This window comes from Manis javanica, chromosome 15 (assembly GCF_040802235.1).
Source record: "Manis javanica isolate MJ-LG chromosome 15, MJ_LKY, whole genome shotgun sequence".
In the NCBI taxonomy this organism is placed as follows: domain Eukaryota; kingdom Metazoa; phylum Chordata; class Mammalia; order Pholidota; family Manidae; genus Manis; species Manis javanica.
The window spans coordinates 47,942,874-47,961,690 of NC_133170.1; the positions used below are offsets into that span (position 1 = coordinate 47,942,874).

At 41.8% G+C, this 18,817-nt stretch overlaps 2 protein-coding genes across 13 annotated transcripts in view; one reads left to right on the forward strand and one right to left on the reverse strand.

The window, feature by feature from the left end:
• The window catches only part of THRB (thyroid hormone receptor beta), a 368,089-nt gene extending 359,768 nt beyond the window's left edge, over positions 1 to 8,321 (reverse strand). For 2 of the 12 annotated variants that reach the window (XM_037008581.2, XM_073222721.1), the window contains exon 1: positions 7,175 to 7,358. The gene's annotated coding sequence lies outside the window, so the exon portion shown is untranslated. Of the gene's footprint in view, positions 1 to 7,067; positions 7,359 to 7,509; positions 7,532 to 8,217 lie in introns of those variants that run through there. The other 10 variants (XM_017649485.3, XM_073222719.1, XM_017649488.3 and 7 more) reach the window with 7 other exon arrangements.
• On the forward strand, positions 6,662 to 9,299 carry LOC118970582 (uncharacterized). The gene is made up of 2 exons (XM_037008703.2): positions 6,662 to 7,829; positions 8,761 to 9,299. Exons 1-2 carry the CDS (start codon positions 6,662 to 6,664, stop codon positions 8,784 to 8,786), a joined length of 1,194 nt encoding a protein of 397 aa, XP_036864598.2. The 3' UTR covers positions 8,787 to 9,299.
• The last annotated feature ends 9,518 nt before the right edge of the window (positions 9,300 to 18,817 follow it).

Genomic DNA, 18,817 nt, shown 5'->3' on the forward strand with positions numbered 1-18,817 from the left:
ACATGAAATTAAGCCAGGTGTAGCTAGGATATGAATCCACATGTTCCCACTCCACAGCCCTGATGTGGTGACAATCTACACTAGTGATTGTCAGTGGGGGTGATTCTGCCTCCCACAAGACATTCACAATATATGACATTTCTGATCATTGCAATTGGAGTGTGGGGGAAGCTACTGGTATCTAGTGAGGAGAGGCCAGTGATATCGCTAAGCATGGTACAATACCCAGGACAGCTCCCCACAGCAAAGAATTTTCTGGCCCCAAGGGCAAGTCATTCAGAGGCTAAGAAACATTATTTTCCACTAAATTAACTTCTGGAGATTGCCCAGAGGAAACTTTGACCATCTTTACAACAAAGATTTTTCAGTGTTCACCATGGTGCCTTGATTCATACCATACAGCCTAGCTGCCCAGTGCATATGTGATGGGTAGGTGGGTGAAGGGTTGGATGGACGGGTGGGTGGAGGGATGGAGGGATGAATGGAGGGAAGGGGGAAGAATGGAGGCAGACAGGGATGGACAGACTCCAGAAGAAAAAAAAATAAGTTTATTTATTTTAAGGATTGGTTTTAAAGCAATTTCAAAAGGTAAATCTGAACATATATTCTTAATCTACATGTACATGATACATGCGCATTCAAGAGAATGCCTCACCTTAGCAATACCTTCTGTTTATGAATCTATAGAGTGAGAGATCAAATTAGTAAGTGAAATGCCTGGGATTTTCTTTCAAAAGTCCTCAACAAGAGAAGATGCTTTTCAAATCCCTTACAACTACTACCTGCATGATCAATGGCATGTTTGTCATTCACATGAAGCCATAACTCAAATTGTTTTTAAGATTTGGTATATAAGTCTCCCCTTGTTCCTTTTTTAAATTAAGAGACAAATAATATAAGAACATACAAACTCTTACTTTCCCTTGTTGCATTTACAATTCAGATATAAATACATTATTCTAGATCTCCAGAGGCTGGAGGCAGAGTAAGAATTATAGTGGAGCCTTGGTGAAATTCAAAAAAGGAAACAAAAACACATGTGGCAGAAATAAACCATTCTCTGGCTTATGTAAATTAATATATCTAAATAGAAATAAAGTCAAGAGAAGATACATGTTATAATTATAATATTTGAAAAATAACAGCATTTTAGCATGATTTTTATTTCATCATAAAACGCTTCCACAATGGCAACATTAATCGGTGTTGATTACAAACTGATAGATGTATGTTTTTTCTGTGTCCAAGAAACAGAATGGTTCTCCTCTGGGCCTAGACACTGCTTCTCTAAGTTATTGCTTATTATGAAATCTAGTCAGAGTTTTAAACAAATAATAATTTTTAAAAGTGTAATACTATGAACTGTTCCTTACAACTGCTTGTATTGAACTTTAGTCTTTATAGGTACACACACATACACACAAAGTGATGACCAAAAACTTTTGTTACCTGCTCTTCCTTGTGGAGATTCAGAATGCACACCAGCATGAAAACAGCCTCTGAAAACTCTTACATTAGGTTTAAACTCAGGATTTCCCAAACATAATGGACCACAGAGCAACATAAGTAATTAGTAAGATAAGTCAAATAACATGAGGATCTGCCAAAATATTCAGGAGCATGCAGAAGAAAAGTGATGAAGGGATTTTCAGCTGGGGACATCAGCTTGACTGTGGTATTTCTCACCCTGATTTGGAAACTGGGCATGGGAAGCACAGCGGAAGCTAGAGACAAGCAGTTCCTTTTCACTGTATGTAAGAACATGACACGCCTGTCACAAGAAAGACTCCACATGTATGGACGCGCAAGTTGGAGAGACATTTGCGCATATGGGAGAGAAATATGAAAAAACTGACCCAAACCCAGGAAGATCATATCGTTATGATCAATCATCATTTTCAAGCATCTATTTGTACAAGCATTGCTGAAATTTGGGAAAACAGTCTTAAGAGAGACAAAAAGCGGGTGAAAGCATATCTGAACCATCTTGAGAACCAATGAACATGTCATAAGAGTCAGAATGCTCACTGGGTTCCTGAACGTCGTGACCATACATTATGCCCCTAAAACCATGACTATCTTCACCACTCTCCTCATCGCAAACATTCCTGAACCTCCAGAGGAGTAACACAAGTGTATTTCTCAAATTAAAAAGACATACCTGTTGTCAATTTGCATTCCTTTGTCCAAGCTTTTGCTTTAATCAGCTTATCACTCATGACTTTCTGCATAAACCCCTACATTCTTGATCATCACATACACATACACACTATTATACATATTATTACATGCATATTACATATTATAATATACATATTGTTATATGTGTTACATACATGCACATGCATGTGTTAGACTGTCCAAGGATCATGATGGAAAGGCTACTATATGCTTCCTGAGACACAGTCAAGATTCCTGGATCCTAATTCCAGGCTCTCCTGACCTGCCGTATGAAAAAGACACCTAAGTCTACAGCAGAGCTCAGTTTCTCACTCAATAAAAATAGTACTGGACAAGAAGAGCTGCCAGTACATGAAGTCTCACAGTGAAGACCATTTCAGAATCCCTTTGTATTGATGTACACATATTGTCTCTCATAGGTCACTAGGCTGAACAACGTGCTGCAAAATGTCTAGCAGGGTCTGGCACGTAGTAGGTACAGAAATTTTTGTAGACTGAATGAGGAATCAAAGCAAGTAATCAAAATGACTTTAAATAAAGCAAGGAGTTAACTTGCCATTCATTGCTCAACCAGCTCAGAAACCACAACAAGCCCTTCAAACCAAATCCTCAGCTGTGGTATATAATGCAATCCAGGCAGCAAACATTCACATCAGGCAAAACTAAGTCAGAAGATAATACCAATATCAAGAAAGACAGCGAAGCACCCCCCATCTTTCCCTCCCATTCATTCTTGCAACAAGTCTTTCCCCATGCCCATGTGTCAAAGTCTTTGCTAGGTGCTGGATGGGGAGCTGAGGATGAGTAAACCCATAGCCCCTGATCACAATTTAGAGGGACAAACAGAAATGGAAACAAAACTGCCCTGCAGGCTGATAAGAGCTGCATCGACTAAAGCACGAAGCACTGAGGCCACCTGTTCAGGGAGGCTTGTGGCCATAGAGTCATTTTCAAGTACCTGGCTGTCCTGTCCTCTCAGATTGCTCTAGTCAAAAGCCTGGCTGAGACACTGGATATTTGAGAAAGTCGGTCTAAAGAACATGTTAACCATTCATTCCTCTAGGTTTTCTGAGCTCTATTTCTGCACCGGGAAGATCGCCAGAATCTCTTCTGCTGGACAGGCCATGGTAGCTCAGGCTCCCAAAGAGCACCTCCCATTGGGTTGCTTTATTATACTTCATTATACAGCATTATGGCTTCTGTACTTTTTATTCGCTCAAGGGTTGGTGAGAGGCAGGGCCATTTAGACTTTATTGTCTTTCAAACTGAATTGGCCATTATGGGATTTGATATTTTGTAGAAGTACAGACCAGCTGCCAGTCACTGTGCTGAGCACTCTGCCACTGTTATCTAGTCTATCCTTACAATTCTCATGCATCCCGGCAGCTCCCCTTTTTTTCTGGTACCTGGGCTGAGAAGTTCAGAGCTAAATCAAAATACTCAAAATCAATAAGCACTTAGGATTTCATTTAATTATCTTTACTTCTCTGCAAGACTTTGATCTTTCTTCCTCCTCCATTTTTACCAGTCTCATCATGTTGTGGGATTTTTATTATGCCTTTACTCAGATACATTTCTGAAAGTTCAAACTCTATAAACAAAAACAAATTACCACAAACATCACTTACAAGTTTCTTTTTAGCCTCATTTGTCAAGAGTTTCCATGAATAGCTAATTGGAAGATGACCCTTTGAGTATCACACTTCGGTCACTTGAAAACTCAGAGTGCAGTATTTCCCGCAATATGTTTCCCAGATGGTTCAGAGTATGTTTAGGAATGTGTGAAAAGGGGCAAATGGGGAAAGGTTGACTGATTAGCTTACAGCACAGGTTGGCTACCAGGTTATTTCAAATCTACCTCCAAGAGCTAGTTCTATTTTGTACTGAATCCTGATGGTCCCATTTTGTCCCTTCCCCAACTGCCACTTCATAGACCAGCTATACCACCACACCCCCTAGGTCCCTTAGGGGCTGCCAAGGCCAGAGGCACTGCCAGAACCTGCTGAGTGAGAAGGCATTGCTAGCACCCAGTGATGTCTGTTCCCTGGAATTTCACTCTCAGCACTGACAATGTCTCTGGAACTCATAAAGATTCTGCTGATACCCATGGAGTTGAAGGTCGTCTTCAGGGAATCAACATAACCTGCAAGACAAACTGCTGCTGAGGATTTCTCTGTATACAGGCAAATGCCCCCAGCAAGAACTTGCAGAAATCACTCTCTGCATTGTCACTAAATAGAATGTAGCTAGATGCTATTTCAAAAAAAAGAAAGAGATAAAAATTGAACCATATACACATGGCCCACAAACATACCATACACAGGCACAGATCTTGGCATGTCCAATTGGTACCCACTTAGGATGCTTATCAGGTATTTTCAGAAACACAATTATTTTGACACGCCCATTCATTTATTCAACAAAGATTTATCCAGCACTGTGTGCCAAGCAAGCACTGTTCAAGATGCTGGAGAATCTAGGGTAAATGAGGCAGTTGAGACAGTTTTTCTCATGAGCTCTACACTCTAGGCAGGAGAGACAGGTGCTCAACAAGTTCCAATTAAAATGAACAGTTCAGGCTGCAAATAAAGAAGGAAAAAGAAAAGAAACAGCACTGTGATGGTCTGGAGAAGAAATGGCGTCCTGCCTTTGCTCAAGTGGTCAGGAAAGGGCTTTTTAAGAAGGTGACACATAATACACTAGAATGACAAAAGAGAGCTAAAGAAACCAACCACCTTTACTCTGATTTCCATCAAAACGATGAGCTTACTAAAAAAAGAAATGTGCAATCCCATTTGTGCCTCCACACACTCCTGCTTCAGACTACAAAAATCCCAGGAAACGAAAAGAATCCACAAATTTCCCTTCTCTTAAGGAAATTTGAAGACATCACCTTTTCACCAAGATGCTGCATTATAAGGAAGTTGTCTTAATTCATCTGTGCAGCAGAATTTGCCACAAAGAATCCAAAAGAGGAGAAATTGAATGTTTATTTCTCTTATAAAGTCAGGTACTTTATAAAACAATATTCTACTGTTAATAAAATTATGTCTTTGCATTATAATGCTAACAGGAATTGCTTCCTTAAAAAAATAACTCTGGTTATATTCAGTATCATTTACTTTCACTTGCTCGAAAAAGCAAATCATACTAACAGATGGTCCTACTTCCAACATATTCTAGAACTTTGAAATTCATTAAAAATACGATTCTGATAGTATCTACACAACATGCACATATAATAAATGGTTGTCCGTCAATGCCTTTCCATATAGTACCCCCCAAATTCCTTACAACTGAATTTCTGTTAGAGTCAATTAACATGGGCAACTGGCATGAAAACTCCTAAAAACAGCCGCTGCTCAAAATACTTTTCACCAAAATACTTTTTCTTTAATGTTTCTTAGTCCCTGACTAGTTTCAGAGTAGGAGAGATAAGCAGAAGTGAATTAGGAAGCAGATCAGTCACCCTAAATATGCAGAATGAATCATGGATATTTTTACTAAAATGCAACTTGTATTACTTTGCAATCCAGTGCATGCTGTTATTGCAACATAAACAAGCATAGTGAACTCAAGTAAGGCCAAACAATGTAAAGATACAGCCCAATAGGTCTACATCACATTTAACATTATAAAAATTGCTGTTCTCTGCTATTAATACTGTCCAAGCAATGCTTATTTTTTCGAACTTCAAAACAGATTTTTAGAACCGAATCGCACTAGCCTCTAAGAGCAATATGCCAAGAGGAAGACTTTGTTTCAGATGTATTTACTGACTAGGCGCAGTGTTTGAATCTTCACAAATTCTAAATGTAGGTGGAGAGGGGAGGATGCAGAGTAAACTTGTCTGTTCAGGTAAACTCCTTTTCTTTCACTCTAGGAATTGCTACATGTCCAACCCCTTCCTTTAAAATTTCCCACTGGGGGAAAATTACACACTTAACCTTTAATAAATAAAGTCACCGCACCCCACCCTCCCCTTAAAACAAATCAGAAGGCTGAAGAATTAACACTAATAATAATCCTACAATGGTCATTGGGAAATCGTCCTCCCAAAATGACAACTGCTGCTAAGAGGGACGAAATCCACTGGGAGTAAAAACTCCCCCATCTGAGTCCTTAGCGGTGGTGGCAGCGGGGTGCGGGGCGAGCGCACAGCTGGCACAGCTCATGGTGTCAGAACCAACTCGAGGGGACCCAGAGGAAGATGCTGCGTCAAGAGAGGAGCAAAGCGAAGAAGCGCGCCCAGGGAGGCGAGCGAAATCGCCTCTGATTCCCTGAGGAGGCGGAGAGAAGCCAAGTCGCCAGGCACCCGCGACCGCGCACGCCAACATTCAGGATTATTCTCCTTGCCAAACCCTGGAGTTCCGGGGCAGGAGAAAAACGAGGGGTGGGGGACCCCCAGTCCTTTTAAACCTCCTTCCCCCCGCTGTCTGCCAACCTCCTCCGAACCCCCGTGTCACAGAACTTCCTCATCATGGAAACTTCCACTCGGTTCGGCGCCGAGGATGCCAAAACTCCATTTCACAAGGAGCCTGTCAACAGCTGGGCTTGGGGCTTGAGGAACAGACCGCCGCGGTGGGAGGGGGGGCCCTCGCCTCGCTGGCCCCGCGGTGACTCCCCAGCTGCCGCCGAGCGGGACCCCAGCACCCGAGGCCACCTCCTCCCGGGCCGGCGCAGAGACCCCGCGGAGGCAGGACGGAGGCGGATGACACCCCCAGCCACCCACGCCCGCGCGCGCTGGGCTGCTTCACCCGCACCCCTTCAGGCTCCCGCGACACCCCTGTTACCATGCCGTCCACCCTCGGGGCAGTTGGAACCGTCGCCCCCTCCTCCGCCACCCTCCCAACCCCCGCCTCCGCGCGGTCCTGTCGCCAAATTACCGGTGCCCTCGAGCCGGCTGGGTGGAGCGCCCTGCCCGGGGAACGCGGCCGGCGGGCGCTTGCCCCGAGCCCGGGCAGCAGAAGGTCTCCTTTCCAAGCGCACTCACATTATTCATGCAAAGTTAATCCCCGCCGCGTCACGGCCGCCCGCCCGAGGCTGTGCGCCTTCCTTGGCCAAGCCCCGCAGTCTCCACCCTCCTCCGCCCCCTCCTCCCGGCGGCGGGGTCCCGGGGAGCGCAGGCGACGGGACGTCGCGCGAGTCCTGCAAAATGTCAACTCCTTCGGCGAAGAGAAGCGGCCACAGCCAGGGAAACGCCGGCCCTCCCCGGCCACTCCACTTTTATAGGCGTAACAAGCGAGTGCGGTCGGGGCGCGGAGTCCCCGCCTCTCCGGCCCCCCGCGCGCCGGCCCGCCCTGGCCCGCTCCCCGGGCGCTGCCTTACTCCGGACCCGAGGCGCCCGTGCCGCGTCTGCCCACCGGTGACCTGGTTTCCCCTCCAGCCCTCCCGGCGGTCCGGACCGCGCGGCAGCGGCAGCGGCGGCCCAGCGCAGGCAAACCCGGCTCCGCCAGGGGCGCAGAGAGGAAATGGCCTCTGGGCCGCGCGTCCCGCCGCCGCCGCCGCCGCCCCGGGGAGCCGGGCTGGTCCCCTGCGCCCCCGCCCCGGCCGGCGCCCTGCCGCGTCCGCCACTGCCCGTTCGCTGCCCCTACTCCGCGCCGCACGCACACGCCACCCGGCTGGCCGCCTCCGCACCTGCCTCGCAGGTTCGGGCGCCCCCCGCCGCCTCCCCCCAGTGCCGGCCGGGCCCGCCACCCAGGTGCCCTCCCCGGGCGTCAACGTTGGGTGACTTTGGTGGCCTCGTGTCCACCCACCCGGCTGCGTGCGCGCGGAGGTTCAGGCTGGGGCGTCATTCCTCTGGTAGGCAAAGAGGAAGGAAAGGGGGACGAGTGGCGGAGAGAGGGGGAGGGGGGCTTCCAGAAGCACGGGCTTTTCTTTGCCGGGCAGGACGAGCGCGGCGGCCTCTTTCTCCAAACCACTTGTGGCGCGTGTCGGGCCGACGCAACGCTCCGGCTGCTCGTGGGGCCTCCGCCGGCCGGGCGGTCTGGCTGTTTTCTTACCATCACCACCCGGGAATGGAAGTTTTGGAAATACCTCGCTTGCCTTTGAGGGAGACACCTCTCCACACCATTATGCATGTCCTGGGAAACGTTTGCAGCGTTGAGACACCCCACAGGCTCCAGAAGGGCCGCCCTATTAATTTGTCCTCATCCCGCAAGTGTACAGATAAAACCCGGAAGACAAAAATAATTTATACGCTTTTGGAGTTGTGCCCCAGGCAAATATTAATTTCCAAAATACCCTCCCTCCACCCCTCTGCCAAGTCCTGAAGGTCAAAGTTTAAGGTTGAGAGAAAAGGAAGCTGAGTTCTGGGCTGAAATAATGCTTGTAAAAATACTGGGTACCCAAAAAACTAAAACGTAGTCGGTACGAAGCTATAGTTGCGGCAAAATTATTTTGACGACAGGGTACAATTATTCTTAAAATTATTAAAATAATTGTGACTTCATTATCCAATATACACATTTATCCGTATAGAACTAAGACGATTAGTGTCCTCAACTGCCCGAACAATGTATAGGTAGTTTATTGGGGAGTTTTCTAGATTTCCAGCCTGTGACGTACGTTTTATTCCAGCTGCTGGTGAGCATCCCAAGGAGTGAGAAGCCACCCCACTTGCCGACGGCATTAACAACCGCAACTATCAAAAATTGGGAAACTGCCCCTGTGCGTGGATACACAGTGTTTCAGGGCACTGCACGCGCGCGCGAGAGAGAGCCGCAGACCCCAGGGCTCCCTGGAGAGAGGGAGGGGCCTCTCAAGTCAGACTCCGCGGACCCAGCTTCCCGTTGGTCCTTGGCGATAAATCCATGCTTTATTCTTCACTGGTAATAAGGCTCCACCACAGTTTTGTAACTGGAGAAAAGTTGTCCTTTGCGGGGAAGTTCCTGGGCTTTGCTCCAGTGCTGCCCTGGGATGTTTTGGTTGGTTTGGAGGAAAGCTGTGGAGTCTGCACCATTTGTTCCAAACAGGCAGCCCCCTGGTGGCTAACTGTGGGTGAAAAAACTGGTCACTGCGGAAAAAGCCTGGCTCTGAAGGCCACAGCAGTTAAAGCCGGGGCTTCTCAGGGCCCCAGCGCCTCAGTCTCAGACAGGAGCAACTCTGGAACCAGAGATGATGGGGGGCGGGGGGGGTGCGGGGGGGTAAGCCAGCCTTTCTTTGCCAACATGAATAATAGGCCCTAATGCCTGCTGAAACTTTTTTTTTCTCTTCCTGAGTATAACTTGGAGCAAATTTCTTCTTAAGAAGGAAGCATCATACAGAGAATGAAGTCTTAACAAAAACTATTGGTTGTCTTTGTTCAAATGGCTGTGTTTTTCTGATCTTATTTTGCCTAGAAGCTTCTGAAATAAAAAGTAGATTAAAACAAATAAATGTCAGTATTCAAACAAGTTCACAAGACTATGATTGTAACAATGTTATGTAATAATGGGGGAGCACACGTTTAATGCAATGTTATTGAAACAGCATTGATGCAATGTTATTGAAATAACATGAACTCAGATTCCTTTGGAATTGGTCTTCTGTGGGCAGTGTTACAGGCTGCATGATGGTAAAAAAGGGTTACCAACAGAACAAGACATTTATGTATCTGGTTTTAAACAAGGGGGTATGACAGAAGAGAATTTTACAGGGACTTAATTGAAGGCAGAAAATAATCTTCCAACCTTAGAGCATATGGTCTTGTGTTCCAATGTAGCTGATTTGAGAAGGCACATCATAGCTGATTCATGACTCATGCCCACATTCCATCACAGTCATTGTCATTGCCAGGGTCTGTAAATTTCAAGCTGATGACTTGTTTCAAGGAAGAAATTTATCCATATATTCATTAGCTCATAAACTGCTGGGGTAAAAAGATGATTAAACATAGGATCCAACAGGACTGCAACTATACAAAACCCTACAAGGCCAGTGGTACAAGTGTAGGATCTGAGCCAGTCTTCATTAAAAATTTTGATGCATTGTTCATCATGGATGTTGGTTGCATTAATTTCGATTTTTAAAATATTGCATTAAAATGTAATTTCTCTTGATTACTGATATTTTTGATGTTCCCTTAAATAGTACACCCAAGGCAAGTTCCTCATTTGCCTTGCCCTCATCCTCACTTTGCTAGGTCCTCAACATTACCAGAGTTTAATTAGAAAAGTAAAATTCAACTTGAATTTGCTCAGTGTCAGAGATAATTAATATGAGGTCTGGGAGTTAAAGATGTGGGTGTGAAAAAAGGGAACAAGTCAGGGAGATTGTGCTGAATCAGGTGGCACTTGAACCATTCCATCAAAAATGGACCAGATTTTACCACGGAGTGTTGGAACCACAGAAAGTGCCATTCCAGGGACTGGAATCATAGTATCTTTCATTCATTCAACATCTCTTGCGCTTAGCTGTGTAAACAATCCAGCCCTGGAGATTCGGATTCTTGAGCAGGAACTAGTAAGCCACAAGCTGGAAGGTGCCTTGGGACCCTTAATCTCCATATGGAGGAGAATGAGAACACTCCCACTGAACAGTCACAGTGATTGATAATAGGCTTCTATTGTGTTAAGCCACTGAAATGTGAAAGTTTATTTGTTGCAATAGTTAGTGTTATCCCAACATACCTATAGACCAAGCCAAACTCCACCAGGGCATAAACTATCTTTTATTTAAATACAGTTAAAATAATGAAATTGGCCTAGGTACATCAATACGGATATAGCTCCAAAACAAAATGTTGTGTTAAAAAAAACTTCAGAGTGATAATTTTTTAATTGAAGTGTAATTTATGTACAGTAAAATAGACAAACTCCATGTGTTCAATATGAAGAATATTTATATTTTTATACCCATGTGTAATTACCACCCAGGCAATATTTCCAGCAACCCAGAAAGTCTCTTTGTACCTTTTCTCTGTTTATAACCACTCTCCTTCTACAGGTAAACACTATTTTGACTTCTGTGATCATTACCTTTGCCAGTTCTTGAACTTCACATAAAATGTATTAGCTTCACCATTTCTTGGACTTCATAGAATCACATGATTCTTCTTATTCTCTCTTCTATCTTTTCTTTTTTTTTACTCAGTATAATGTTTTTGAGATAAATCCACATTAGTGTGTGGATTAAAAGTTCTATTTGATAGTCAATCATATAAATATACCACAATGTGTTTATTCATTCTCCAATTGATAGACATTTGGGTTGTTTGCAGTTTGGGACTCTTACAAATAAAGCAGCTATGGAAATTCTTGAATAATTCTTTTTGTTGATAAATATACTCATATCTCTTGGACATATGCTTAGGAGTGAAATTGCTGGTCATGAATCATTTCTTAATCATTCTATTAAAGCTCTCTGAGATACTAGCACAATTATGAGGAACCTGAAGATGGGCAATTTTGCATTTGCTGACTTTTCATAGTTATCATGAATAAAATATTCAAAGTCATGTGGAGTCTAACGTGAGTGAATAAATATTATTCACTAATATTTCAGGATCCCAAGTATGAAAATCCTCAAAATAATCAATATTCAAAACTACTATTCCCTTATGTAGCAATTCCAAGCTTTGCTTACAGCCACAAGTCATTTCTTATGAACTAAGCCACATACTAAAAGCCTATGCAAAAATGAAGACCCTGATGAATTAAAGTGTATCAAGAAAAAGATGAATGGGAGAAAGGAAGCTAAGAATACCAAAACACTTCTAAATTGAATCTTAATTTTCAGCTATCTGAAAGGTAGGTGTAAATGAGCTGAATATTCATTGCTAGTTGGACTATAATAATCTATGTTCATTGTGAGCATACAAAACTACAGTACATTATTAAATTCTTTGTCAATCACAGAAAAAAATCTAGTGGTTCAAGACACATTTTCCCAAAAAATATCAATTAAGTGTATCTTGTTTTGAGTCATGTTTATATGCATCAAAAGTGGAAACAATTTTTTGAAGTTCTGTGGAAATAATCCTTTCTGTTTAGGAAGAGAATAAAATGAATCTTACTCATTTTCATGGAATAAACTCTAATTTGGCTAAGTGGCAATAACACAAATAATATGATGCTTATAGTTATGGGCTATGTTCAGATCTTTAAAATCCCTGAATGAGTCATATCTTCAGTGACAGTTATAAATTTTGAATTTACTTCTTTGTCAGCTTAAATGATATTCTCAATTTGAGAGCACGATAGGTCTCATTGTCACTTCCTATTTTCCCGTGTTATAGTTCTCTTTTACAGTAAACACCTCATCCCAAGTTTACAAAGCATTATGTAAAATATTAGTCACAGAGCTGTTTCAGAAGCGACTGCAGAACATACTTTGAACATATATAAATGATACAGTTGGAACAATCAAATCTAGACCTGGCAGAGAAAACAAGAAAGGTCCGCATTCCCATTTATGTAGATTTAGCCCACTGTAGTTCATGCCGGATAATGAACTGGCTAAGGATTTGAGCTCCAGGTTTGGATGCTTTCTAACCATTTCATCATGTTGCTTAGGTTCTCTATGCTTTAGTTTCCTCATCTGCAAAAATGGAGAAAATAATCATGCCTTCTTGATAGAGTTGGAGGAATAACTGGAATAATAGATGGATAATATGTATAGAGTGCCTGGCAGTAATCAACAAATATAATCTGTTACTTTGTAAAGAAAATTAATTCATGCTATTCAAAAACTTACAAAAATAGCATAGGCTAAACTCCTGGAAGATTTTTTCCTCCAAGTTTAATTAGCTCAACAAATACTTATAACAATATTTACAAACTTCCTGCTCCAGGGCTGGAACTATTACAGGCTCTGGAGAGAGCATAGTGACCAGGACAGATAAAATTCTTTCCCTTGTGGAGCTTACATGTAGTTTGAACAGGATGTAAAATTCTCTGAAAGAGGAGGGATTCTCCTATCTTACCAAAGATTGAACAAAAACCCAAGATGTGGCTCAATTCAGACTTGCAGAAATAATATCTTCTGGTGACAGCCTACTTTGCAGATCTATGAGTTTTAGCCTTTCATGATGATCTTTTGGAGGAAATAACTCAGTTCTTAGGAAAATCTTCTCATAAATATTTTTTTTTCTTTAGCATTTCCTAAGTGCTACTAAACTCTTAACTGAGAATGCCCTTCTGTAATAACCAGTTTCTAGAATGCCTGGAATTTTTTTTTTCCAATTCAGGTGAGAGCAAAGTTATCCACAAATCTCCAAATGCCAGATTTGTTGCTGATCTGATCTGATTTGAGCTCTGTTCATAATTACTTGTAATTCCTTGACCTAGTCTTTTCTTCCCTGGACTAAGTAATTTCTAAAATCCCTCCCAGCTCTTTCATTCTAAAAGTAAATGCAGTTTTACCCTCACTCAGTAACCGGAGAAAGACCTTTATTCTATAGAGAGCTCCTTCTTCTTCTTTAATGATATGTTGCTTTCATTAACTAAACTCAGGACCTGGAAGTTTAATTCTTTAAAGCAGGATCTGTTATTATTCTCTGGCCCTTGGGGCAAAAATGAAGTGGGCTCAAGTTCTATCCATGATGGCAGCTTCTTTTGGAAAAACAGGAAAAGCAGCTCCTTTGTTTATATGTATATATGTATGAGCCAAATGACAGGAAGCTTTTATTTGCTTGTTTGGATAAACTACACATTTAATTTACCATCACTTGTGAATTTAGTTAATCAATGACAAGAGAATCTATAAATTCAGTTCATCGGTCGTTGTCAATAAGTTCCCTCTTTATACCACAGACAATCTTTGGGGACTAGTGAGCTTGACAAGTACTGCCAAACTCACAGTTTGTGGCCATCTGACGTGCCTCTTTGACTGGTCATACAGTAATATGTATTTGTGACCTGACTGTATCAGTTAGCTTTTGCTGCCTAGAAAACAACCTCCAAAATGAATGTCTTCGAGCAGAAATTATTTATTGTTTTTCACGATTCTGTGGGTTATCTGGGTAGTTCTTTAATTTGGGGTTGGATAATCTATGATCATATTATTTGTTTGGTGATGGGCAGCCTGGTTGGTCTGGGGGCCTCAGCTTGATAGGTCAGCTTTGTTCCTTGGGGCCTTTCATCTTCCTGCAGAGTAGCCTGCGCTTCTTTGTAGGGTGGTGTCCAGACCCAAAGACTGGCAAAAGAAGGAGCCCCACAGTACAAGCCCTGCTTATTTCTCCTTTGCTAAGGTTCTGTTGGTCAAAGCAAGCTGCCTATTCAATCCAGATTGGAGGAAAGGAAAAATCAGCTCTACCTCTGAAGGAGAGTATCAGCAACATCACATTGTGAGGAAGTGATTGAGGCAAATGGCTGATGTTTAGACGCACCAAGCCAAATGTCTGGCTTGAGAAGTTTTCCATAAGAAGAATCCTGATCCTTCCAATAACCACTTGCCATCAAGCAGCATTTTCAAAGGGGCCTTACCCTTGTTCTTTGCTCACAACTTTTCTGCATCAGGACTAGCCAGAGCTTTCCCTCAGTACCCCAGAAATTGATACCACAAGTCAAGAACAAGGGTTCCTGTATATGTGGAGTATGAAGTGGTTCTGGCCTAACTGCCAAGCTGGTAGGTTGGAGCTCACCTTCATTTAAGCCACACACACAGGTAAAAATAGACCGAGGCCAAATAAAACAATGTATTTGAACACAGTACAATGGGGGCAGTTGAACAGCATTCACCATGTCATGGAAAATGGAAGCAAGGATGCTTTATAAGCTCTTCTCTTGGCAGTTGATACACACTGAATGGGTAGCTCTTTTCTCTCCCAAAAACATTTGCTGAGGACAAAGCAGGGATCAGGTGCTAGGCTCTGGAGAGATGATGATGGACAAAGTAAAACGATCCCTTCCTTTGCTGAGTCAAGTGGGGTAGAGAGATGGATACATACATACATACATACATACATACATACATACATACATAGATGGATATGCAAAGAAAAAGAGAAGGATGCATAAAGGGGAAAGCTGGGTTGATGGGTGAAGACACCTCATTTAGATGGGGTGGTCAGGGATGGCCTCTCTGAAAGGGACATTTCAACTAAATGCTGAGGTATGAGTAGGAACCGGCCAGGGGAAGGAGGGCATGGAAAGTATTCCAGGAAAGGGACAGCAAAGCTTCTGGGGAAGAAAAAGAGTTCCTGCCAAGAACGCATGGAAGCCTCAGGTGTTCTTTGATGAGTTTTTATTCCCTTTACATATACTTTTTAGCAATTGTGTTGCCATACCATCACTTGGTCTGTTTGCAATCTATCAATTCCTTATTTTCATGTTCAAAAGCAGTGAGTAAATCTTCTGTGGATGTCTTGCTCCTTCAATGATTCTTCAAACTATTGAATACCTAAATAATCATTTCCCTCCACCCCCAAGATTGCAGCTCAAGAGAGACCATCTTCATAATGTTTGTAAAATGTACCTTTATTTTTCTTAATAACCAAAAGAAATGGTATTTGATAGAAAAGTGTTCCTGCAGAATTCTATAACTGTTCTTTGCCATGGCATTTTGGCCAGTTGGAGGAGGAGTACTTACACTTATTTAAGTTTTGTTTATATTATTATTGTGTGTGCATGTATGTTTGCCTCTGCATTTGTGTGTAAGTCCCATGAGGAAAGGTGTGTTTGTTGTATCTGCTTTGTTCCCTGAACTATCTCAAGAATCTAAAATAGTACTAAATACCTAGAAAATGTTTAATAAATATTTGATGAATATATGGTTTCTAAATACTGCTTTTTTTCAAAAAGAAATAATAGCTATTGTTTAATGAGCATCTATAATATGCCAGACACCTTCTAAGCTCCCACTTATTTGTTATACACAGGCCTCCTTTCAGGGAGACAGTAGTGTTATTCCCATTTTACAGATGAGGAAACTGAGACTTACAAGATATTAAGGCAATTACCACAATAATTTGCTTAACTGATAAACTATAAGAAAAGGTTTACTAATATGTGCAGTAGCCAGTGGAAACAAATGTTAAGGAAAGACTATTATAGGCATATTATAATACACACACACATACACACACACACCACACACACACACACACACACACAAAGAAAACCAGAAGCAAGTTAGAAGGAGTAAAGCAATGGGTAAGACAGAATTAAATGGCAAGAGTATACTCCAGAATATGTCCTGAAAAAGAAGAGAACCAATACTCAAATCAGAACCTTTTATCTGAAGCCTATTAAGGTTTCCCAGGGTTTTCCTTTGGTCATCTTGCTGGATTTGAACAAAACATAGTTTAGAAGTTCCTCTACTTTAAATTGTCACCCTGTTTTAAAGTCTGTGCTCTATGAGCAGAACAAAAAGCATAAGGAGAACATACATTTTCACAAGTTAAAGACCACGTGTAACCATCAGCTTATGCACTGTTAGAAAAGGGAAGAACATATTTCATGGTATGGTGATGCCATATCCCAGTTTTACAGCATATTAAAATTAGGAATAAAAAAATTAGAGGGTGTAGTGACTAATGAACAAGTGGTCATGATTTACTGTAATGGAATGGCTCACACACTTGTATTTCTTAATGAGGTGTAGGACACAGGGAAACAAATACTTCCTTTCTTCTTATATTCTGGGCTGAGCTCCTCTTTTAGTGTTACCTTCTCACCTTTGAAAAGGATCGTGATCCAGCATGTGCACTTCAGACTGCCTCAATTGTTTCCATTTGCATTCGTATTTAAAGTAAGATTCCAGACCAGAGTTTCTATTGAGTTCCTCCATCTCAGCACTATTGATGTCCTGGGCTGGGTAAATCTTTGTTGTGTTTTGTACTGTAGGAAGTTGAGCAGCATCTCTGGCCTCTACCCATGAGTTGCTAGTAACACACATAAACACTTCATCCTGCCCTGCCCCTCCCCAGGTGTAACAATCAAAAATGTCTCCAGACTTTGCCAAATGTCCCCTAGGGGGCAAACTCATCCCCAGTTGAGAACCACTGTTCTACCTTCCATTGTCAGAAAATTTGAACTTTGCTGCTGACATGATTTTCTAGATTAAGAAACTGCTTACTGTTGTGTTTCAGCACTTACAGAGAAGAGGAAAAATGTGGGGCTTATTAATAACATATTACTTAATCTATTTTTACCCTAAAACAATTTAATTAAATGAAAAATTTGTTTTCATTAAAATACAGGAAAATAAAAGAAATTCTGCAAGCCTGACAGTTTACATAATACACTTTTCACAAACTACCCAAGAGACAGAAATTAAGGTACCAAGAAGTAAGATGATTTTTACAAATGTTGCTGCAAAGAAAAAGAAAAGCATAGTCACAAATTATGAACCACTTAAAATTCTTTTGTTTGGCAGTAAGTCTCCAAATCTAGCAAAGGAAATTAATAACCTAGGAAATGCAGAGGACTCTGAGAATGTATCTGAATATCCTGTAATAGCGCCTTGTTCCCTCTTAGAGATATCTCTGAATACAGAGTCAGTGTATTTAAATTTGTAATCCTGTACTTTCTCCTGCCTTACGCACACAATACTCTATTACTCGGTAGTGAAGTTGCAAAATGAAACAATTCGTCTTTTCAGAATACATCAGCAGTTAAATACCTAATCAGGTTGAAAGGACTCTAAAAAGAAGGTTCATTTTCCCAGGTTTGGATGAGACAAAGTAATACATATCTTACTGCTAGTGCCAACATCATGAAATCATGATAAAAATGATCTGGTTTACCTAATGGAGGCTAGCTGCCCAATGATGATCAATTACCAGGTATTGCTAATGTGCCTATAGGGCACGTGACTAGTTAGCAAAATGTTTACCTCAGAAATAAAAGCCAAAGTCAGTGGAATAGTCACAGGTCATTAGCAATGATAAATGAAACACATGCCTGACCCCAACCTAGCCCTGACTGAAGACACTCATTGGCAATGGCAGATCAGTGCAAATCAGACAGTTTATCAAACAAAACAAATGCATTGTTAAGAGTGTCCTCATTGGTCGGGTCCATATTGGCATGTGGAACACAATGGTGACGTAAAAGGTGAATTATTTATGTATGTTACCTCTGAACTCCTTTCTATTTAAAACATTTTCCCATCTACCATTAGGAGTTATCTGCTTGGCAATAGCAAATGAGAGGGTAGGGATTGTAGGGTATGTATACATGTACTCATACAGCATACTTGGTTTAACACTGAGCTTGCAACCATATTTAATTGAATAACAAATACATTCAGGGAGAATATATATATAGGATTATGCTATTTCATCTTCTATTATTTATAGCAACCTTTCTGTAAGTCAGCATTTAATAAAATAAATTTTCCCTGAAATGTGAATAATAATTAAAGAGATGGTTGACTTATTATAGTAACAGGCGACAGCTCTGGAGGCCAATTTCATTCCTCTGGAACATAAATGTAAAAGAAAACGCCCTCTGAGCCTCCAAAGCCAAATCCCACACACAGTTCTTTATGAGCTCCATTGGTCTTACTCTTGTTGCGTTTATATTTCTTATTGTATTTATATCTCTTGTTGCATTTATATTTCTAATTGAATTTGATTATCTGGTTTCATACACCTTTGTAGAATTGAAAGAGCAATCTGAGAACAGCTTCCTGTCAAGTGGTCTGCTTGCCTGTGTTTTAACACCCATGGAGAATGGTGATATGTTGTATGCTGGCTCAACTTGTCATCTGT